Source organism: Bubalus kerabau, chromosome 1, assembly GCF_029407905.1.
Source record: "Bubalus kerabau isolate K-KA32 ecotype Philippines breed swamp buffalo chromosome 1, PCC_UOA_SB_1v2, whole genome shotgun sequence".
Lineage (NCBI taxonomy): Eukaryota > Metazoa > Chordata > Mammalia > Artiodactyla > Bovidae > Bubalus > Bubalus kerabau.
The window spans coordinates 107,569,985-107,595,782 of NC_073624.1; the positions used below are offsets into that span (position 1 = coordinate 107,569,985).

Sequence of the window (25,798 nt, forward strand, 5' to 3'; positions counted from 1 at the left end):
ATCAAGTTTTAAAATTGAAAATAAAATTCTCTTTGCAAAAATAAAGTATTTCTTGAGGTAAAGAAATATTTGGTTTAACTACATATTTTTTATAATAGCAGAATTTTATCTTTTCAGAGAACCATGCTTTTAGAATCATATTCTTTTTTTTGGAAATTTTAATCAAGAAAACTGGCTATTCATTCACCTTTATGACTATTCATTAGGATGGCAGAAACCTAATAGTAGAATCATTTTTTTTAACCTCTATAACTTTCCTTTTACTGACATTCTGTGTATATTTTTTTCCAAGAAAATTCAAACCAGAAAGACAAAGGACATTAGTGAAAACCTAATACCATTTGACCTTGTCACATTAGCCCTGGGCATAAAAAAGATATAAATTTCAAAGACGACAAAAAGCAAAAGATTTGTACAATGAGCAGCCAATGGGAAATAGTTTCCACTTTCTGCTCCTACTTAGAGTCTCACTGGAAGAGGAAAGACTTATGAAGCTGGAGAGTCTTCCAGTTAGAACTCCACTGAGAAAAACTTAAAACAGTCACATGTCCTAAGGAAAATTCAAAACAGAAGTCAGGATGAAACAAGTATTTCAAACAATAAGCAGTAAGCATCATTCTTTATATGTATTTGATTTGTTGGAAAAAAGCATATGGATACATAATTTCTTCCTTGTGATGAAAATATTTATCAAAAATTAAAAGAAAAATATGTACATTTTAAAAGACATGCCAACCACAAATCCAAATATCACATTTATAAAATTCTCCTCAGGTTTGCAACATGTACTGACATACAGTATTGTTTTGAATAATCACAAAATCCTGTAAAATAGGTAAGGTAGGTATTACCACACCTTTTATATGTGAAAAAACTGAGGATCAGGTAGTGAGAAAAGATTTGCTCAGTGTCAACTGACAGGTAAGTCGTTAATTCAGAATTCAAACCCAGCCAGATCTATTGATCCTGAGTTTTACCAAACCTAAAGTAGTTCTGAAAAAGTCAACTCACATGGTAAAAGCTTAACATAATATGGGTAATTTCTACAGTTAATGGTATTAGCTTCTTGTGAAAAATACCTAGTATAAAGATTATTTTTTCACTGATTTTAGGAGATAATTTCACTAATTTACATGTTTATTTCTATCAATCACATTTCCCTGGTGCCCTCAGGACTTATTCACTTATCTTCTCAAAATGGTAGGTTATTTAGTTAAAAGCTTTCAGAAACTCATACACACACACAAAAAAACCCCTTCAAATATAAGTGATATTGTTTAAAAATGCAAAATAATATATATTATATAATTTTACCACTTTTTTATATAGCTAAGTGCACCAGATTTTTCTTTTATTTCTAAGAGATTTTGAGGGTAAGGACATATGTTACTCAGTTTCGTATCACCCAATATAGCAAACACCACCCGAATATCCAAGTGTTAAGAAGCTAATTGCTGCAAACAAAATTATAAATAAGGATTATTTGGTTTAAGTATCCCAGTTATTGTTATCAAATCTACAATTTTTTAAATAGTTCATTTTATAAAATTCCTGGTCATCTATAATTGATATGAGAAAGAAGACACATCATATTGATAGTGCAAAAGTCTATTAGCTAGTGTTAACTTTAATTTTTAAAAGCAGAATATTCCTTTGACGATTTAAATTGTCCAAAGAAATGATGGAATTATTTCTCAAAAATGTTGATGTCTTAAATATTTTCTAAATTCTTTAAGACTATTATGCTCATCAATGTGGCATAAATCTAGTTCTATAAAATGTTAGATATGTCAGTAACTGAGTGCTTTACTCTGTCTGTCCAAAGCATAAACTGAGTATTTCTACAGAAATTGCATTTCTAACCTGAAAAATACTGTGAAAAGATCCGATAAGTTTGTGATGGTCTAAATTACTTAAATAGTATTATCTGACAGTGCTGTTCAGGAATAAATATCTTTTTAAAGGCAAGTCAACTTTCATATTTCAGATATGATTAGAACAACTAGAAGGAATTTTAAAATACAAATTCAGTTTTTGATATGTCAAATTGTGGAATAGTTTAATGGGTAGAAGTCAAATCATTTAGGACTCAAAGGATGAGCACTATTGTGACAGAAATTGAAAGAAAATTATGTTTGGGAGGGGATATATATATATATATATATATAAAACAATGAGTTGTCTTTGTTCACTTGTTTTGCAAGAATTATACCACTCGCAGAAACAACTTCTTGTAAAAGATAGCTCCTTTCCCTTACTTCTTGTGCCTTTGATGACCAAATTAATCATATTAGAGTTAATAGGCCTCAATGAAATATTAAACAGAGGGAGGCATATACATCTTGTACTCCTGTTTCAGTTTCAGTTTTAGACAGCTATTCTCTGCAAAGATCCAGATGTTTGGTGGTTTCAAATGGATCTTCTGTGGCAGGTACCCATCTCGATTTAATATTAAGGTATTTTTTTAAGTGTTACTTTATATCCTTAGGGAAATCAAATTTAAATCTGTCTTAACAGTTTCAAAAAGACATGCAAGTTGAGAGCAGATTAAAAATCGTTCTTCCAGGACTTAATAAGTACCATTTGAGAGAATGAGACATCCTTCTGAATTAAATTAACTACCTCCTGTATTTTCCAAGGAGGGTATCTTTACAAATACAAACAAATCTGCCCTGAGAAATTTCCACAAGTACATTTTTGAGTGAGAAGGAACAAAATGAGTAAGATCAGTGACAATTAAAATCCAACTAAAATTTGAGGATATGTCAATACATGAAGATAGATTTATAATTTATGCACCAAGTTATTATAATGTACATTCCTTGAATTATTGGAAAAACCTAACAGCTTTTCTACTTGTTATGAAGCTCATACATTTACATTAATCATTCACTGCCTTTAAGCTTAATAAAGCAAATTATACTTGTACCTGTTTTGAGAGATAGTCAGGATTTGCAGTAAAGGCAGCCAGTATGAAGAAAATGTTTCCACAGTTGAAATGCTGTTATCATCCAAGTGCAATTCTCTGAGAAGAACGTGATTCCCCAAGAATGGAAGCTATATTTAAAGTTGAGTTATTAGCTTATATTAAGCAAAATATTTGTATCATTTAAACAAATTTAAACATATAAACCCTACCAAAACTCACAGATATATTCTGATAAACAGCATATCATAAATCAAAGTATAATATTTGAGAGTGTTATTATAAATAAAATTCCAATAATAATTTTCATAATTAGCATATTTTTAATTAAAAGCCTTCATGACAAATCTTAATTACAATTGCAGATAAATTTGGTCCCACTTATACACTGAATCATAACTGAAAAGTTATGATCTATATTTTAGTATTATAAAAAACTAATGTTGAATTCATTTGTTTATAAGATATTGTAATAATGTTGAACAGTTTTTAAATAGTGAAAAGTACATAATAGTTTAAAATGGTAATCAAATTCAGTTGATAAGCAAAAAGAATAAAAATTAAACTGCTTTTAAAATGTGTAGTTGATATTTGCAGCAAAAGAAAAATTTTGTGTTAATCAAATTAATCCAAATCAATTACCTCACTTAGATAATTTCCCTGTAACTTCAGTATTTGGAGCAATCCACAGTTTTCAATGCCCTCAACTTCAGTAAGATGATTATGTGAACAATCCAGGTATATAAGGGTAGGTGTATCACAAAGACCTGTTGTACTAATTAACTGATTATGGTCCACGATCAATTGCTGAAGATTTTTCAACGATTCTAAGCCACCTGGAAGAAAAATTTTCCAGGCACTTTATCATACATTCTTACAAACTCTAGAGTTTCAATTTTCTGCTAAATGACTGCATTTTTTTATTTCTGAATATTCCTAATTATAAGACTTAGCTCAATTTTCTGAGGAAAAAATATGTGCAAGAGTAAAATGCATTATTATTTGAACTTCTACCGAAGAGACATATTTTTGAATGACAATTATACACCACTTCAAAATTGAACAAAATACTAGAAGTCATATATTGGGCATTGAATGTTGTATTTCAAATGAAAATATAACAAGGAAGGGGGTGTAATCATTGAAAAAATAGCAGTTTTAAATTCAGTTTCAGAGTCTTTGACTTTTGAATGTTTGGTTAAGTTGGCTATATATTAATAGAATGTAATTTTCATACCATTGAAATATCTACCTTAGATTCACTAATGAAGTAGGTATAACTTATTAATATCAATAAAATATTAGTATATTTTTCTGGTATTATAAGATTGTGACAGTGGCTTTCTTTTTACACAAATAAACTTAAAATCAATGATTTCCATCTAAAAAATATCAGAGGAGCCTTAGATTAGACTACAGCTCAGTGACTATAAAGAAAAAACTGAGAAGGTTGTTTAAATAAGTGATCACTGGAAGAGATGCTAAGGAAGTCTATAAAAATTTCATGGAAGATATTAAAAATATAAAAAAATTTATTTAGAGTGAACATTCTACTATATAACTTCTCTGTAGTTACTACTCTGTTATGTGAAATAAGCATTTCCAGAAACTGAAATATAACTTAAGCTTTAGGGTGAGTACTAGTAAGCAGAATGTCTTCTGTGAGTATCATGCAGATGGGAGTCACTGAACTAGACATTAGAGAACTGAACCTCCTTCTGACTTTTTGTCAAGTCTGCACAAGGTATCTTTTTCAATTAAATGATGAAATAGTTTTTCTACCAAAAATGTTATATGATAATAAATTAAAAGATGATCTTAAAAGAAACATAATTATGAATACAAATTAAAATTGGGAATATATGTAATTAATTGTTCCTGAAGGAATTTAAAGCATTTAATCCAAGATTTATCTTTTTATTATATACTGTGATTTACAGAAAGGGCAGATGGTTTGTTTATATCTACAATGGATAAATAAAAGGAAGAATCAAGTAATATTACCAAGATTTCATGAGAAAACTTAATTCTTTGTATCATCTTTTAAAAATTCAGATAGTGTAATAACTTGAATTCTGAGTATATTGTAAAAATACTTCACAAAGATACATATTAAGAAAAAAATTTTAATTACAGTATATCTAATAGTTGGAGTAAAATAAAGCAACTTAATGCTATGGATGATTATTTCTCATAAAAAATTTTATGCTAAAATGTAAATTTTCACATAATGAAAAATTTTGCAATACCTAAGAGAATCAGGAAAAGGCATAGAAGACCCAAAGGAACAAAAGAAAGACTCAATTTTTAATCCAGACAATAATCGCATTTTTTAAAATTCTTATTTAGAATTAATGTACTGGTATTTTCCTGTAATATAAAATGGCAATTATGACCAAGAGAAAATTATTATCTGATGTTATCAAGGAGTGAATTATTCTGCCCTATAAGATATTTGACTAAAATGAGCCAACATATGCTATCAACTCCAAGGTATTAGAAATAATATATAACATACAATAATAAATATATATTAGCTTCAATATGGGCTTCCTCATAGCTCACTTAGTAAAGAATCTGCCTGCAATTCAGGAGACACTGGTTCAATTCCTGGGTTGGGAAGAGTCACTGGAGAAGGGACAGGCTACCCACTCCAGTATTCTTGGGCTTCCCTTGTGGCTCAGCTGGTAAAGAATCTGCCTGCAATGCGGGAGACCTGGGTTCAATCCCTGGGTTGGGAAGATCCTCTGGAGAAGGGAACAGCTGCTCCAGTAGCCACTCCAGTATTCTGGCCTGGAGAATTCCATGGACTATACAGTCCATGGGGTCATAAAAAGTCAGAAACGACTGAGCAAATTTAAAATCTGCTGAAACAGAAAATACTTCAGTTTAGAATTCTTTGTAATCATATCTACTAACAGAAGCAGAAAATATTAAGAAGAGGTGGCAAGAATACACAGAAGACCTGTACAAAAAAGATCTTCACGACCCAGATAATCACGATGAAGTGATCACTCAACTAGAACCAGACATCCTGGAATGTGACGTCAAGTAGGCCTTAGGAGTCATCACTATGACCAAAGCTAGTGGAAGTGATGGAATTCCAGTTGAGCTATTTCAAATCCTGAAAGATGACACTGTGAAAGTGTTGCACTCAATATGCCAGCAAATTTGGAAAACTCAGCAGTGGCCACAGGACTGGAAAAGGTCAATTTTCATTCCAATCCCAAAGAAAGGCAATGTCAAGGAATGCTCAAACTACCACACAATTGGACACATCTCACATGCTAGTAAAGTAATGCTCAAAATTCTCCAAGCCAGGCTTCAGCAATATGTGAACCGTGAACTTCCTGATGTTCAAGCTGGTTTTAGAAAAGGCAGAGGAACCAGAGATCAAATGGCCAACATCCGATGGATCATGGAAAAAGCAAGAGAGTTCCAGAAAAACATCTATTTCTGCTTTATTGACTATGCCAAAGCGTTTGACCGTGTAGATCAAAATAAACTGGAACAACAGACATGGAACAACAGACTGGTTCCAAATAGGAAAAGGAGTATGCCAAGGCTGTATATTGTCACCCTGCTTATTTAACTTCTATGCAGAGTACATCATGAGAAACACTGGGCTGGAAGAAGCACAAGCTGGAATCAAGATTGCCAGAAGAAATATTAATAACCTCAGATATGCAGATGACACCACCCTTATGGAAGAAAGTGAAGAACTAAAGAGCCTCTTGATGAAAGTGAAAGAGGAGAGTGAAAAAGTTGGCTTAAAGCGCAACATTCAGAAAAGTAATTTCATGGTATTCAGTCCCATCACTTCATGGCAAATAAATGGGGAAACAATGGAAACAGTGGCTGACTTTATTTTTTTGGGCTCCAAAATCACTGCAAATGGTGACTGCAGCCATGAAATTAAAAGATGCTTACTCCTTGGAAGGAAAGTTATGACCAACCTAGATAGCATATTAAAAAGCAGAGACATTACTTTGCCAACAAAGGTCTTTCTAGTCAAGGCTATGATTTTTCCAGTGGTCATGTATGGATGTGAGAGTTGGACTTTAAAGAAAGCTGAGCACCAAAGATTTGATGCTTTTTAACTGTGGTGTTGGAGAAGACTTTTGAGAGTCCCTTGGACTTCAAGGAGATCCAACCAGTCCATCCTAATGGAAATCAGTCCTGGGTGTTCATTGGAAGGACTGATGTTGAAGCTGAAACTCTAATACTTTGACCACCTGATGTGAAGAACTGACTCATTTGAAAAGACCCCGATGCTGGGAAAGATTGAGAGCAGGAGGAGAAGTGGATGACAGGGGATGAGATGGTTGGATGGCATCATCGACTCAATGGACATGAGTGTGGGTAAGCTCCGGGAGCTGGTGATGGACAGGGAAGCCTGGTGTGCTGCGGTTCATGGGGTCGCAAAGAGTAAGACACAAGTGAGCAACTGAACTGAACTGAACTGAACATCAATTAACCTGCTCAAGCAAATAAGTCATTTCAATCAAAAGGAAATGCTAATTAATATTAATTTGTAGTTGTATAAAATAAAATGTCCTTTATCAAATATTTAAATGCCTTAAGCAATCTACTTCCATAAACTTAATATTTTTTAAAGCCATGCACATTGCTCTTAAGTTTCTCAGAGCTAATCAAGAACAGGATTTTCTATTAGCTCATTTAGAGCAGGGAATGCACTTGTGAAACTTTTCAACGGTCACCTTAAGAGGAGATCCAAACATGAAACTTTAGGTTATACACTGAAGAAAGGCAAATAATCTGACACAAAAGCTAAAAGTAAAAGGAAACAGCACATAAAGCAGGAGAATAATTGGGAAAAGAAAAGGCAAATGAGATTCTGTGCTGATGGCAGTGATGAATAAATATACATTTTACAATTATCGAAGGTATTTCTATTTACACTAAATTATATGCAGTCGACAGTGTGAGCCAGAGTAGGCAAATGAGGAGAAAAGGCCACTGCCTTAGCAAGTAATGATGCAGCAGCAGAATTTTTCTAGAGGTCCCCATCGAGTAATAGAAGGAAAGCCACAGTGCAGTGGGAGGGAGACAGTGAGTGTCGACTACTTTTTAGATATTTGATAATGGTGAGAAGACCCTTCAAAGTCCTTAAAATGGCCCACAATACCCCATCTCTGAACTAATCCTCTACTATCCCTTTCTCTTGGTTCATTCTAACAAGCTGACCTCCTGGCTGTTCCTTGAACATACCACTCAGGGCTGCCTGAATATGTGAGAAACAACAATCAGGGTGTGGCATGTTAGGCTAGGAAGAACTAAAACTCATCAGCTAATTAGACTGATGCTGACGCTGAATCTCCAATACTTTGGCCACCTAACGGGAAGAGCTGTCTCACTGGAAAAGGCCCTGATGCTGAGAAAGACTAAAGGCAGGAAGAGAAGGGGATGACAGAGGATGAGATTGTTGGATCTCATGGTTGGCATCACAGACTCAATGGACCTGAGTTTGAACAAACTCTGGCAGATGGTGAAGGACTGGGAAGCCTGTTTGCTGCAGTCCATAGGGTTGTAGAGAGTTGGACACAACTGAGTGACCAGACAACAACAAATCAGCCAATTTCAGATATTAAGACGTCATGATTCTCTACCAATATACAGAGAAGGTACACTTGTCCGTAGAGATTCCATCAGAGAATCCAATCTGGTGAAATTATCATGATTTCAAGCCTCAGATACTAAGGAATGTTTGAGCATGTCTACTTCTAGGAATCAATTATATAGTAACACACACACAACTATGAAGTAACATATAGAGAGATTCCTTGCCATATTATTTAAAAAGCAAAGAAATGGATAAAAGTTAAATGTCTATCAGTAAGGGAATAGTAAAATAAATTATGATGTGAAAGTCACTCAGTCATGTCCAACTCTTGGTGACACCATGGCTATATAGTCCATGGAATTCTCCAGGCCAGAACTGGAGTGGATAGCCTTTCTCTTCTCCAGGGGGTTTTCCTAACCCAGGGATCAAACCCAGGTGGATTCTTTACCAGCTGAGCCACAAGGGAAGCCCAAATAAATCATGGAGCATCTTTAAATGAATACGTATAATCTTCAATATGAACTAATCTAACATAGAAGAATGCCCATGATGCATTTTTGCATGTAAAATCCAAGTTGCATACATAGGATTTTAGCTATTGAGTATACCTTATATTAAATATACACCTCTATGACTGTATTACATTGAACAAGGCCTAGATTGATTTGTAAGCAACTGTAAATGGTGGTTACTCCTCAAAATAAGAAAGAGAATGGAAGAAGCAGACAGAGAGAAGTTAAACTGTATACACTGTATACTTTTCTAGGTTTTAATTCTTAAATGCGAAAGTGTTAGTCACTCAGCCATGCCTGACTCTGTGTGACCCCATGGACTGTAATCCACCAGGCTCCTCTGTCCATGGGATGCTCCAAGCAAGAATACTGGAGTGGGTTGCCATTTCCTTCTCCTTTTAAATTAGAGTGTACTTATTCTATAATAATTTTAAAAACAATATATTTTTTAAAAAATCAGAGCAAGTACTGAATAGAATTGTTATTCTATATTTAATTCTGACTACCACTATCACCAAATGGTCATTGGACTGAACAAAAATGAGAAAAAACTGATGCTATCAATCATTAGAAGCGTTTGCTATACAGCCAAATTGTGGGAACACTGTTCATAGACAGGAGGGCATATCTGTTAGATTTCAAGATCAAAATTTTAGAGGAAATTTAGTGAAATGGCAAAAGAGATTTGGCAGTATGTGTAAAACACTGGCCTAACTAATGTCCAACCTAGATAGCATATAAAAGCAGAGACATTACTTTGCCAACAAAGGTCCGTCTAATCAAGGCTATGGTTTTTCCTGTGGTCATGTATGGATGTGAGAGTTGGACTGTGAAGAAGGCTGAGTGCTGAAGAATTGATGCTTTTGAACTGTGGTGTTGGAGAAGACTCTTGAGAGTCCCTTGGACTGCAAGGAGATCCAACCAGTCCATTCTGAAGGAGATCAGCCCTGGGATTTCTTTGGAAGGAATGATGCTGAAGCTGAAACTCCAGTACTTTGGCCACCTCATGAGAAGAGCTGACTCATTGGAAAAGACTGTGATGCTGGGAGGGATTGGGGGCAGGAGGAGAAGGGGACGACAGAGGATGAGATGGCTGGATGGCATCACTGACTCGATGGACATGAGTCTGAGTGAACTCCAGGAGTTGGTGATGGACAGGGAGGCCTGGCGTGCTGCAATTCATGGGGTCGCGAAGAGTAGGGGACACGACTGAGCAACTGAACTGAACTGAACTGAACTATTACCAATGCGGGAGGATGGGGAAGATGTGCATTTGTGCGTGCGTGTGCATACCTAATGAAGAAAAGAGAAGGAAATCATCTAAAAACTAGGTACTGAGGTCTGCCAACAACCATGTGAATGTGAGATGGAAAGGAGGCCTTTCAGCCTCACTGAGCCTTGAGGTGGTGGCAGCCCGGTGGCACCGCTGCACTGCAACCTCAAGAGAAACCCTGAGCCAGAGCCTCCCAGCCGAGCCGGTTCCAGACGCCCGATCCACAGAAAACAGGAGGTGATAAATGTCTGTGGGTTTAAGCTGCTAAATTTGGGGATACTTTGCTTCAGAAAAATATATAACTAATACAGTAAGGCTCCTACTCTGAAGAACACATGAGGAAGAAGAAAATATGTTGAAAATGTTTTGGGCTAGGAAAGAACATTTAAAGAAATTTAATGTAATGAGAATTCAAATACACTAAAATAACAGGAGTAGGTAAACAAATGGAGCAAAATAGCACCATAACAGAAGTGACAAATCATTTGGAAAAACCAGTGTACAGAACAGAGAGCTAAAGATTGGATGGCTCACAAAGAAGAGATAGCCACTGTGAGAATAAAATATTTAGAAGCAGAGATAAAATGACATGGATTACATTAATTAGATAAAAACAGACATGACAAAGTCAACCAAATGTAGATCATCTATGACTGAGAAATAGAACCAAACCAAAAAAGCTTTCAAATTTATAAAAAAAAATCTTCCAGAAATGAAGGAAGAAAAATCTATAGTTTTTATTAATCAAGGACAAAGGATATATTATTCAGGTATTTGAGCAGAAACCAGTTATGAAGGAGTAAAATCAAGTTAGCCTCTAGTTTAACAGCAGAAACAAACATCAAAATGCAGTGGAGCAACATCCATGAGGGTTTCTCAGGTCATTCAGTGGTAAAGTATCCACCTGCCAGTGCAGGAGATGCAGATTTGATCCCTGGGTCGGGAAGTTCCCCGGAGAAGGAAATAGCAACCCACTCCAATCTTGCCTGGGAAATCCCATGGACAGAGAAGCCTGGTGGGCTACAGTCTATGGGATTGTAAAAGAGTCGGACACAACTTAGGGATTAAACAAAAACAATAAATTGTTACTTCACTATTAGAATAAAAAATATATGCCTAGAACACATCTCTTTACATATACTTTAATAATCACAGGTTTTATTAAACATTTTTTAATATTTAATTAAACTTTACTTAATTATCTAAACCTTCTTTAATCTTTATCCTAAGTAGATTCATTTACATAGAAAAAGTAGGCATCATTGCCTGAATTGTTACAGATAGCGTTCATTCCAGTGATTTCATACTTTGATCACATTTTTTCGTATAACATATCTTCTTCATAAAGCAGGTCATTTTGTTTACCATTTTACATTTGCTATTCCTCAAAGAGTTTTGAATCTCTATTCAGGTATTAGCTATGTTTATTACAGTTTTTATTTTCTTATTAGTTATATGTGATAATTTTTTTCTAACTTCCTGAAATAATAGGCATGAAATAACTTTTCTGTTAACATATATAAATTATTTACAGTTTTCACATTCCTATTAGGAATATGAAAATCTGTTTTTATAAAAATAGCTTTACTTGTAATATAAAACTCATAACTTTTTGTACAGTCCTAAGACTGTGTTGTGTCCTCATGGAAATAGAAAATGTATATAGACAGAATATCTGCTCAAGTATCATTTACTTGATAAATTCAACTAGAATTAAAAAAAAATATGACATGGACAATTATTCACAATTTATTGTTAAGTGAATAAAGTTAATTTCAAAACAATATAACAGTAGTGATTTTTAAAATGGATTAAAAACAATCTAGAAAGTTCATCAGTACTGGCTATATCTGGATGGTGGGAATATGGATTGTTATTTTATCATTTTACATTATAATTTATAGAAAATAAGATTATGTAGATTAAAAGTTAGAAAAAGATACAAAATTCAATTTCCAGAAATTTCTGTTCAGATAGTGAGATCTTTACCCTTGAAAATAACTAAAAGCAGTAACTACATTTTTTTAAAGTGTTTCCAAATGAGTTGTTAAGGAAGAATTCTCAGTCCAAAATCTGAATAGATATGGTAGGCAAAGAGAAGTAGGCAGAACGGCAAAGCCAGTTTTCAGAGTGAGAAAACTTGTTAAATCCGATGAATATGAAGATCAATTTCTATAGCCTCACAATTTGAGGAAACAAAACTTAAAATTCACCAACAGTAAGCAAGTATGACAGACAACCCCAAGTAAACTGGAACCCCAATCAGCTATACCCAACCAGAAGACAGGAAATTAAGCTACCTATCTCAAAACCTCAAAATTCAGTGAAAAAGGGAAACAGTCCTTCCTTTAAAATAATAAACACAAGCTGACTCTCCCATAGGTTTGCAATTCAAATTCACAATAATGGTGAGCAGAAAACTTCCACCAAAGATGTAGCACAAATGATTCTACATTGCTTCTGTCCTTTGAAATCCGAAAAAGTCTCTAAAGAACAAACTTTAATCTCATAACTAGGAAAAATCACAAAGTGTAAGAAAGAAACAGGTAACAAAAAGTACATGAAATACACAAAGAAATAAGATGCCGTAAGAGTTATCAGAAATAACAAATTCCAGCAAAGCTAGACCCACACGAAAATCAGAATTAACTCAAAATAAAAACTCAATGACTAGGATTAACAGTAAATTAGAAATTATTAATTGAAACATATAGAAATTAACTAGAGGAAGTAAAGAAAGGTGAGAAAGACAGAATATAGGAAATGTGGAGACAAGAGTCAGAAGATCTACTGTATAAAGTACTTCAACAAAATGAGGAAATAACTTTTGAAGAGAGATAATGACTAACAGATAAAATTTAAAAGTGAAAATCACAAGTTCAATAATTTCATCAGACCCCAACAGGATGAATTAAAAAGAAACCCATGTCTAGACACATCAGAATAAAAATTCATAATAGGAATAACAAGAAAAAAATACTTGAAAAAACATGGGAAATATCCTCAAAGTTTCAGAAATTTAAGAGCTGATTTCTTAAAGCAACATTGAAAGTTAAAAAGTAATAAAATAATATAGATTATTGAAAGAAAATGAAGTTCAATTTAGAAAAATACACCCAGTTAAATTATAATTCAACAATAAACATTAAGTAAATACATTTACAGAAAAACTGAATCTTCCACAAACTGGTTCAGTTCTTAGAGAAAAATTTTTAAAATATCTGTATCAGAAGAATGATGGTGATTGAAGATCTTAAATGAAAAAAAGAATAAAGGGCATAAAAGCAATAAACATGGGCAAATATGTGCAAACACTGACTGTATAAAATAACCATAATTGTGTAGCTTGAAGGTTTCAATAAAAATACACTTAAAATTCTGAAAAATCAATTAACTTGAGATAAACTGAGTATATTTTATAATTTCTTTGGTTACCACTAAATTAATAAAGTATATAACTATAAAACAATTGAGGAAAAAAGGAGGAGATGAGGGGGGAAATACCAAGTAAGTCAAAAGAAGACCTGAGAGGAGAAGAGGGAAAACAGAAAATGTAGCAAAGACATTCTGTTTACAGTAACAATGGACTAGGTAATAAGAAAAAATATAAACGTAGCTGAAGGCACATAAGAATAAATGATATTATGTAGAATGAGAGGATTAAGTTCCAGAAGAGATGAGGTGAACACATGGATATCATTCAGGATATCGATTAATTTGAAAAGGAAAATCTGATCCCTTGTAGCACCAGGGGATCAAAATTGACCCCACATCTCTTCTCAGCAAAAGAGGAACAAGAATCCCTACTTAACGTATGGTTAGGACCTCCATGTGCTTCACATTAATACAAATATAGAATAGTTCCCAAGGTACTGAAGACCAGATTAAATAATATCAATACCAAAATATGGATTAGCTGAACAGAAATTGCTAATGCTTGTGGCTTTAAATAGCAAAAACCACTGGAGAAAAAAAATAATAAAATCATCGCCTCAAACTGATTCTGTAGTTTTGTTTTTCTTAGTATTCTCTGACTGTAAATTAACAAAAAAAAACTAAACAGTTGGATAACATCATGTGACGACAGAGCCAGAAAACAACATATAATCGAAACTATAAACAAGGTATCCAGATAATAGAGTTACCAGACACAGAAATTATCAAAACTCTGCTGAGCCTATTAAAGAAAATTAAAAGCTAAAACTTATGTATAAGGTACTATAAAATGTGAATTGAATTCTAAACCAAAGAAGCAAATAAAAGTTTTAAACTTGAAAACCTACATAACTGCAAACAAGCCTTTATGAATGGATCGCACATTCTATTAGACACAGCTAAAGAGAGAATTAGTGAACTATAATTTGAGTCACAGGAAACATCCAGAATGACACGTAGAGATGCAAGGGAAATGTCAGAGAATTATAAAACATAAAGGGGGCTATAGAATACAGAGGGAATATATATCTACATCTATATACTTATATAAAGAAATGATAGCTCAGAAATTTTCAAGACTGAATAAAGATGCCAAACCACTGGTTTCAGAGGTACAGTGGATTCAAGCAGGGTGAATACAAAAGTCACTACGGTAGGAATATCAGAGTAAACTGATGAAAACAATGGCCAAAAGAAAAGTCTTTAAAGGGGAAATAATTTTTTCTTCCAAGGATCAACAATTAGGTTGTTGCACATCAACCTAGGCAAGGAAACCATAATAAAATAGGATACAATCACAATGCAGCAAATGCATATCAAATGATAAGCAGGTATCTCAAAATACATACACACAGATGTGTGTGTGCGTGTGCACATGCGCATATTCTTCAAGGGAAAGGGATATCACAGACAAAAGGTAGAATAAAGATCAATGGAAAGGTTTTAAAACTGACTTTTATTGTTGTTTTTCAGTTGCCAAGTCATGTCCAATTTTCATGACACCATGGACTACAGCATGCCAGGCTTCCCTGTCTCTCACCGTCTCCTGGAGTCTGTGCATGTTCATGTCCATTGATACCATCCAACCATCTTGTCGTCTGTTGCGCTCTTCTCCTGCCTTCAATCTTCCCCAGCATCAGGGTCTTTTCCAATGAGTTAGCTGTTCACATCAGGTGGCCAAAGTATTGGAGCTTCAGCATCATTATCAGTCCTTCCAAACAGTATTCAAGGTTGATTTCCTAAATCTACTGGTTTGATCTCCTTGCAGTCCAAGGGACTTTCAAGAGTCTTCTCCAGCACCAGAGTTCAAAGGCATCAATTCTTCAGTGCTTTGCCTTCTTTATTGTGCAGCTTTCACGTCCATACATGACTACTGGAAAGACCACACATAGCATTGACTATATGGACCTTTGTTGGCAAAATCATGTCTTTGCTTTTTAACACTGTCTAGGTTTTTCACAGCTTTCCTGCCAAGAAGCATCTAATTTCATGGCTGCAGTCACCATCCACAGTGATTTTAGAGCCCAAGAAGAGGAAATCTGTCACTACTCCACCCTTTCCCCTTCTATTTGCCATGAAGTGATGGGACCAGATGTCATGATCTTACTTTTTTTTTTTTTTAATATTGAGTTTTAAGCCAGCTTTTTCATTTTCTTCCTTCACCCTCATCAAGAGGCTCTTTAGTTCCTCTTCACTTATTGCCATTAGAGTGGTATCATCTGCTTATCTGATATTTCTCCCAGCAATCTTGATTCCAGCTTGTAAATCATACAGCCTGGCATTTTGCATGATGTCCTCTGCATATAAGTTAAACAAACAGGGTAACACACAGCCTTGTCATACTCCTTTCTCAATCCTGAACTAGTCAGTTGTTCCATACTGGATTCTAACTGTTGCTTCTTGACCCACATACAGGCTTCTCAGGATGCAGGATACTGGTACTCCCATCTCTTTAAGAGTTTTCCACAGTTTGTTATGATCCACACAGTGAAAGACTTTAGTCAATGAATCAGAGGTAGATGTTTTTCCTGGAATTCCCTTGCTTTCTCTATGATCCAGCAAATGTTGACAATTTGATCTCTGGTTCCTCTGCCTTTTCTAAACCCAGCTTGATCATCTGGAAGTTCTTGGTTCATGTAATTCTGAAGCCTAGCTTAGAATATTTTGAGCATAACCTTACTAGCATGAACAATGAACAATGCAAAGAAATAGAGGAAAATAATAGAAAGGGAAAGACTAGAGATCTCTTCAAGAAAACTGGAAATATCAAAGGAACATTTCATTCAAAGATGGCCACAATAAAGGACAGAAATGGTAAAGACCTAACAGAAGCAGAAGACAGCAAGAAGAGATGGAAAGAATACACAGAAGAGTTGTACAAAAAAAAGATCTTTATGACGCGGATAACCACGATGGTGTAGTCTCTCCTCAGAGCCAGACATTGTGCAGTGCAAAGTCAAGTGGGCCTTAGGAAGCACTATTGCCAATAAGGCTAATGGAGGTGATAGAATTCCAGCAGAGCTATTTAAAATCCTAAATGATGATGCTATTAAAGTGCTGCACTCAACATGTCAGCAAATTTGGAAAATCTAAATGATATTGACATTATAAAATAATGTTGTCTTAAGGCATTCAAAACACACATATAGACACATATATATGCATGCAGAGTTAATAACACACTGATAGTACATTAAGTTGGGAGGGAATAAATTCAATTTTCTAAGATCCTAGAATTGCCTTGGAATAAAGAGGAAGGTGGTAAATAAACTTAGATTTGGTAAAGAAAGAAGGAATGATATAACACCTATGGTAAGCCAAAAGAATACTAAAAGAATATAAAACTGAAAATATAAAAGAAAAATATAATAATTTAAATCCTCAGCAAAAGTAAAAGAAGGCAAGAAAAGAGGGGGAAAAAGCAGAAAAGGAAGAACAAATAGAATCAAATAGTAATAGAGTAATTGAATCTCAAATATCTCAATAATTGTACTTAATTATTGATTACACTATCAGGGACTTAAAGGCTACAAATCAAACTGAGTTTGTCAGGCATTTTAGATAAAACAATAACAAAACAACACATTTTTTCTGTTATAGTACAAAAATTCCAAGAAGAGAACTTGTAGAAATACTGTAAGTGAAAGGTTAGAGAAAGATGTATTATGTAAACACTAAAACAGCAGTTCTCAAAGTGTGGTCCAGTGTCCCCATCCAGAGATACTTTTTAAAGATTTCATGGAGTTAAACCTGTTTTCATAATAATTCTAAGAGGCCATTTGTCTTTTCTACTCGCATTTGCTCAAAAGTGTATAGTGGAGCTTTCCAGAGGCTACATGAGGTGTGATATTGTAGCAAATTGAATGCAGAAGGACACACGGAAATCCAGCTGTCTTGTGTTGTTAGACATTAAAGAGATTTGCAAATATGTGTACAATGACCCTCTTCTCACTGTATTTTTTTTGTATTTAAAAATACAATTATTATTCTAAAACTGTTACAAATGCAAAGACTTTATTAAACTTTGAATGAATTAACAAATAAAAACAAACATCTCAGTTTTTCTAATACAGTAAATATTGATATACATGAGCCATATAAATCGAAGCTAACTGAGGTTCCCAATAATTATTAAGAATGTCAGAAAAGTCCCGAGTTCAAAAGAAAGCTGGTTCGATTTTGTCAAACACACAAAACCAAGGAAGAAAGCTCCGATACAGTTGAAAAGGGACATTAAAAATGATAAAATGGGTCAATTTAACAGAAACCTATAACAGTTAAGTGAAAGAGGAAACTGAAAAGGTTGGCTTAAAGCTCAACTTTCAGAAAACTAAGATCATGGCATCTGGTCCCATCACTTCATGGGAAATAGATGGGGAAACAGTGGAAACAGTGTCAGACTTTATTTTTCTGGACTCCAAAATCACTGCAGATGGTGATTGCAGCCATGAAATTAAAAGACACTTACTCCTTGGAAGGAAAGTTATGATCAACCTAGATAACATATTCAAAAGCAGAGACATTACTTTGCCAACAAAGGTCCATCTAGTCCAGGCTTTGTTTTTTCCAGTGGTCATGTATGGATGTGAGAGTTGGACTGTGAAGAAAGCTGAGTGCCAAAGAATTGATGCCTTTGAACTGTGGTGTTGGAGAAGACTCTTGAGAGTCCCTTGGACTGCAAGGAGATCCAACCAGTCCATTCTAAAGGAGATCAGTCCTGGGATTTCTTTGGAAGGAATGATGCTGAAGCTGAAACTCCAGTACTTTGGCCACCTCATGCAAAGAGTTGACTTACTGGAAAAGACTCTGATGCTGGGAGGGATTGGGGGCAGGAGGAGAAGGGGACAACAGAGGATGAGATGGCTGGATGGCATCACCGACTCGATGGATGTGAGTTTGAGTGAACTCTGGGAGTTGGTGATGGACAGGGAGGCCTGGCGTGCTGTGATTCACGGGGTCGCAAAGAGTCGGACACGACTGAGCAACTGAACTGAACTGATAACAGTTATAAATTTGTGTGCACCAGATAGCATGGCCTCAAAAATGGATCATCCAAAAAAATTCATTTGTGTTTTTCCAGTGTTACAGTAAAAATATTAAAAAAAAAAAAGCTATGACAATCAAGATCTGCAATCTACAATCATCACAGGAGTCACGTAAATCATGTTTTCTCTGGGACTATGCTAACAGGACCAGTGCCCCATTCAACAAGCAGTATGGTATATATCACTAAGGCTTCCCTGATAGCTCAGTTGGTAAAGAATCCACCTGCAATGCAGGAGACTCTGGTTCGATTCCTGGGTTGGGAAGATCTGCTGGAGAAGGGATAGGCTACCCACTCCAGTATTCTTGGACTTCCCTTGTGGCTCAGCTGGTAAAGAATCCGCGTGCAATGCAGGAGACCTGGGTTGGGAAGATCCCCTGGAGAAGGGAAAGGCTCCCCACCCCAGTATTCTGGCCTGGAGAATTCCATGGACTGTACAGTCCATGGGGTTGCAAAGAGTCGACACTACTGAGCAAATTTCACCTCACTTCAGGGTATATCACTAATGAACAGGCCCTGAGGCAGGCAGTCCTGAATTTTAATAACACACGCCTATTTGAAAAAAAAAAAAAAAAAAATATATATATATATATATATATATATAAACAAGTTATTTAACTTCTCTAATCCTTTGTTCCTTTTTTTGTGGAATGGGAATGATTTCATACTATAGGGAGGATTAAGAAAAATATTTTCAGTAGTATGTATAACACTTTCACATGTTTGTACTAAAAGTAGTTATTGTTTCCTAACAATCATCCTCATAAAAACAAGGAGTTAGAAAACTGTAACTGCAGTGACCAAATAAGGCTTCAAAGAGATATGTTTGAGCTAAAACTTAAAGAAGGAATAGTATATTAATACACACTCAGAAATGTCTATACACAACTGATTAAACAGTAATTTGATCCAGTCAATGCACTGGATCAAAAGGCAGAGTCTAGATGGGAAGGAAGTTAGAATAAATTGACGCCCTTCCTCTTTTAATCTTAGAAATTCTTTGTTGTCAAATAAAGGATGAGAATTGAGCAAAATAGACCTATAGCAAGACTTATGTTAGAGTATCATTACTTCCTCAACATCTCTAAGAAAATTATTCTCTTCCAGTCAAAATTTCTGACATTTCTTCTACAACCCATCAAAAACAAAACCAATAAAACCCCCCAAAATTCAACAGTCTCTTTCAAAGGACTTTCATATAATATAAAATTTCTTAAATCTTCTTGAGTCTACAGCTTCAATAAATTCCTTAGTAGCCCTTTAAAAGTTCCCTAGGTCCCACAAAATAAAACTGAAGTCAAGTACATTTATCCCTCAAAAAGCCATTGCCTGCGGCAAAATTAGCATTTGGCTATACTTGTTATAAATATCTATTTCAAAGAATTCCTCCCACAGAAATGAGCCAATGGTCTAATAAAACATTCTTACCACAGGAGGGGGGGGGGGGGGGAAACTTTCCTGTAAGGAACAGCAAAAATAAAGATGTTGAATTAGGCGGAAGGTTTTCACTAAATAAGTGTTTGGTAAGGTCTACCTCCTTTAGTTGCTCCACGACTGCTATATTTGACAGCTATGTACAAACGTGCTGAGTTACACATGAGATTTTCAATTTCCATCAGAAGTCCTTCAGGATCATACAGGTTGTACAGAAAAAAGAAAAAAAAAAAAAGAATACTGGAACAGGAATCAGGAAATGAGGATTCTAGTCCCACCTATGCCAGAAGTTAGATGAAAACTATGTAGGTCTGTTTTTCCATCTGTAAACCAAGAAGCCTGGACTGGCAAATCTGCAAAATCCCTTTCAGCTTTGTACTAGGCATTGTGTAGCATTTAGTAAGCTAGCGCCATCTAGTGGAATCCAAAGAATTCACTAAGTGTATAATGAAAAACATTCCTACAAGCAAAATATCTACAGTTTTCTCTTATTTTGCTTCATTATTTTTTCCTAATGTTCCAATGACAACATTTGGCAGCAAGAATTAACTCAGGCACATTTCTCCATGAGCCATAATACAGTAATCAAACCTGTATGAACATGCTGAATTAGTTCAGTATCTTTCAAACTTAGAATACTAGTTTCATTTTTTTCAGAAGGCAGTATTAACTGAAAATAAAGCAGCAAGAAAAAACAACAACATCAAAAAACTCCTGGTATCTATCTACTTACAATAATATTTTCTACAAATGTGTTACCTGAAATTTATAAATTAATGATTTATAAATTATTGGCCTCCAAGAAACCATTTTTCCAGATTAAAGTTTTACGAAAATACCAGAGACAGAAGCTGCATGAATAAGGAAACAAAAACAATTATATGCTTTTACACATTAACAACACACTTATTTTCATTTTTACCCAATAGTCAACAAAGAAAATATATTGATTTACACCTATTTTCTTTCTTTCTGTTCTAATGCCTGGAAAAACATTTACACATAGTCAGTGCTCAATATATTTGCTCATTAATAAACTTATTGGTGAATAAATCTTAAAATTATATGTTTCAGCATAAGAGTTTATAATATGGTATAGTAAAACAGTAATAACCTTAAATTATACTAAATGCATATTTATGAGAGAGGCAATAGAATGAAACAATTAAAAAATCAGGTATCAGCATAGACAAGTGATTTTCAAATCCTGGCTCTATCACTAAATAATGGTGTGATTTTAGACAACTTACTTAAACTTTGTATTTCAGTTTTCTTATCTGTAAAAAAAAAAAAGATTAAACAGTACCCAACTCATACCACTTATGTGAAAATCAAATGAGTTAATATGTATAAAGTACATAAAATAAATGCCTGGTTGGTAGTAAAAAAAAAAGTTATCTATTACTATATTTATTATACTAAGTTCTATAAAACATCTTGGTCATGAAGCATGCATTTTAAAAATTAATTTAGTTTTAAAATGTTTCTGCTAGAAAGTCAATAAAACACAACATATTTTTGGAGGATAAAAGAAAATGAATTATAATTTACAAATCACCTATTTTTCATTTGTGTTGGCTATTCATTTAAAAAAAAATAACTCAAAACATGAAAGATTCCCCACAGATGAGTTTTATCAGCTTTAATGATCACTGTGGCAACATTTATTTAAGAAAAATTTCTTTCATTTTTTTTCTCAACATTACTTAAAGAAACAAAATCCTACCAATTTTGCCTGAAATTTTCTTATGGGAAATTTCAGGTAAAAGAAAGCATGAAATACAATGATGGTAACAAGCCTTAAAATTTAAATTGAAGTCCACCTAAATTAAAGTGAGTTATAAAAGATAAATATTCATGTAACTTTAAGGAAAAAACATAAAACTTTATTCAGAATTAAAAAGCATAATAAAATCTCTTTTCCCATTAAAATAAATCTGTCTTTAAAATAATCAATCTAAAGTTAATTTAAAGAGCTTAAAGCAATTATTTTGCACATTCAAGGTGTGCAAAATAATCCAGATCAAAAAAGTAATCATTAAATTACTATGAAATTTATATGACCATGTATACCCAACATAATAGTTTATTTTTTGCTACATTTGACCAGAAAATAATCTGTACCTCAATATGTAACATATCTTAAGGATATAATTTTGAATTATATTTGAAATTAATATTTCAGATATGATTAACAATTATAAACTTTCATTTCCATAATCACAGCAACAACATGCTTAAACAAAGTGTTAACTTCATTACTTTCTATTTATAGAATTAAATTTTAAACTTTTACTTTGAAAAAGTATAGTTCACATTATGTTTCTATTTCTACAATTAACTACTTCAACTAGAATGGAAAATATTTACCAACAAATGATTTCAAATGAACTGCCTTAAAGAGAATAACAGAGCTACTATTTTGATTCACTAAATGCAAATAAAGTCAAATAAAACTGTACAATATTTTCTAATAAAAAGAGTAATTAGAACATATCACATATTAACTAGTGTAATAATTATAGCTTAGTTAGAATTAGGAACAAATTAAACTCGAAAATACAAGTGTAGAATATGTGGTATTGCTTCCAATTTTATTTCACCTCCTTAAGAAATATTATAGTATGGAATGGTGACTTATTAACTTATAAACACAAATCTATCTTTGTGCCCCTTCATAAGAGTTCTTGGCATCAATATATCATTGAAAGACAAAATCTATGCTTTTCACTTAGCTCAACCAGAATCTCCATAAGCAGTTCCTGAAGATGAAAAACAGACTCCAACTGGTTCAGAAAATCTACTTTCTCCTGTATACTCTTCTCACACTCCATAAATACAGCATTTCATGGTACCCAACAGACAGCAAAGATGTCTTTTACCTTGTTTGCTCAAGTGTACGACACAGAGATGCCTCGGGTACATCAATTAATACTATGGCAGTTTTCACATAAATCTTGCAGATATCCTATCCCAGGAAATTCACTGGCTACAAAAAATCCCATACAGAACTGCTGGCAATGAAAATGAAGTGAATGGAAGTTCAAGCATTTCTTCTTACAAACAACTTTTTCTTTCTCTCAAACTTGCTTTAGTGCTTGCCAATAAAGCAACATACATTATCAGTGCACTTGCTTTCATTCCAACAACAACAAAATTATTTCTGTATGCATTTTAAATTAAAATTTTAATATAAAAGTTGTATCAAAAGTATCAGTATTTCCATATGGGAGAAGTCATGAATGGTCCCAAAGTAGGCAGCATGGACACATAGGCAAATAAACATATTAAAAAGCAATACACACTACATTTTAAAAACTGTGTCTTGAAATGTTTGCAAAACAAAAGCTTGCCTTGTGAAATCAACTATATGTTTCCCTTATTAAACAACAAAAGGGGGAGTTGATGGTAACTGATTAGATTCAATTCTCCCCAAATCTCTGCCATAAACTCATAAAGTGCAGCAAAGAAATCAAAATGCTCACAACCTATCCTTTCATTGCAAATGGGAGACAAAGAAATCACAAGTTAAATTTTTTTTCTAAGTAGGAAAATAAGTATCTGGGATCAACACAATCCAGGCTGAATTCACACTTTTACAAAGGAAATCCTGGGGGGTAGTCCTAAGATGGCAGAAGAATAGGACGGGGAGACCACTTTCTCCCCCACAAATTCATCAAAAGAACATTTAAACGCTGAGTAAATGCCACAAAACAACTTCTGAATGCCAGCAGAAGACATCAGGCACCCAGAAAAGCAGCCCAGTGTCTTCAAAAGGAGGTAGGAAAAAAATATAAAAGACAAAAAAAGAGACAAAAGAGGTAGGGACAGAGCTCTGTCCCAGGAAGGGAGTCTTAAAAAGAGATAAGTTTCTAAACACCAGGAAACACTCTCACTGTGGAGTCTGTGGCGAGCCTTGGAACCACAGAGGGCAACATAACTGGGAGGAAAAATAAATAAATAATTAAAACCCACAGATTATGTGCCCAACGGTAACTCCTGCAGCGGAGAAGCAGTGCAGACGCCTGCACCCGCCACTAGCAAGCGGGGGTTGGGCAGGGAGGCGCAGGCTGCATTGCTTAGAGTAAGGACCGGGCCTGAATGCCCCGAGGGCAATCTGAGGGAACTAACTTGGGCTAGCAAACCAGACTGTGGGATAGCTACCAGGCGAATAGCCCTAACCTAAGACACCGCCAGACCTGTGCACGGAACAATGGACTGAACAGAACTAGCCGGCTGCAGACCATCCCCCTCTGGTGACAGGCAGCCAGAGCCGGAAGGGGGCAATCGCAGCCCCAGAGAGACATTATCTACAAAACTGCAAGCAGGCTTTTTTGCTAACTAAGACTTCTTGGGGTTCTGGACAGTCATCATCCGCCTGAGAAGGTGCGCCGGTTGTACACCCAGAAAACCGAGCAGCAGGGACGGAAGAGGCGATAAGTTGCAGTGACCGCGCTCGCCAAACACCTCATCACCTGAGCTGCTTGGACTTGGGAAAGGCACAAAACGCAGGCCCAACCGAGTCTGCGCCTCTGAGGACTACCCGAGTGCACGAACCTGAGTGGCTTACACCTGGGAGGTGCATGCAGCCCAGAGCCGGCCTCGGATGGTTCCTGGTGGAGCAACCTAGAGCCTGAGCAGTCTGGGCAGGGAGGGCATGCACGCCGTGAGTGGGGGCAGGCCCAGTGTGGCTGAGACACTGCGAGCACACGCCAGTGTTGTTTGCAGCGTCCCTCCCTCCCACAGCGCGAATGAACAAGTGAGCCTAAAAAAAGTGTCCACTGCTGTCCCCCTTGTGTCGGGGCGGATATCAGACACAGAAGAGACCAGCAAACAGAAGAAGCTAAAACAGAGGGAACCACCTTGGAAGTGACAGGTGCAATAGATTAAAACCCTGCCGTTAGTACCGACTATATAGGAAAGGGCCTATAGATTTTGAGAAATATAAGCCAGACCAAGGAACTATCCGAAAATGAACTGACTCCACATTGCCCACAACAACACCAGAGAAAGTCCTAGATATATTTTTACTATTTTTATGATCATTCTTTTTTTCTTGAACTATTTTTAATTTTTAAGTTCTCTATTAGTCCTTAATTTTCATTTTTATAACCTACTATTACTTTTCAAAAAAAAAGACCCTATTTTTTAAAGCAAACTTCATATATATATATATTTTTAATAATTTTTGTGACTTTTTTCTTCTTCTTCTCTTCTTTAATATTGTATTTTTGAATATCCAACCTCTACTCTAGATTTTTAATCTTTGCTTTTTGGTATTTGTTATCAATTTTGTACCTTTAAGAACCCAATCTTCAGTACCCATTTTTACTTGGGAGTGAGATTACTGGCTTGACTGCTCTCTCCTCCTTTCAAGTCTCCTTTTTCTCCACCAGGTCACCTCTGTCTCCTCCCTCCCCCTTCTTTTCTCTCCCCAACTCTGTGAATCTCTGTGTGTTCCAGACGGTGGAGAACACTTAGGGAACTGATTACTGGCTGGATCTGTCTCCTTTTCATTCCCCTCTTTTATCCTCCTGGCCACCTTTGTCTCCTTCCTCCCTCTTCTCTTCTCTGTATAACTCTGTGAGCA

At 35.0% G+C, this 25,798-nt stretch overlaps 1 protein-coding gene across 5 annotated transcripts in view; it reads right to left on the minus strand.

Moving 5' to 3' along the window:
- The window catches only part of LRRIQ1 (leucine rich repeats and IQ motif containing 1), a 141,469-nt gene that overhangs the window by 67,136 nt on the left and 48,535 nt on the right, over positions 1-25,798 (minus strand). For all 5 annotated transcript variants that reach the window (XM_055586460.1, XM_055586451.1, XM_055586425.1 and 2 more), the window contains 2 exons: positions 3,569-3,762; positions 2,930-3,057 (listed from right to left, as the gene is read on the minus strand). In XM_055586460.1, the coding sequence (XP_055442435.1) occupies positions 2,930-3,057; positions 3,569-3,762 (322 nt within the window). The remainder of the gene's footprint in view (positions 1-2,929; positions 3,058-3,568; positions 3,763-25,798) is intronic.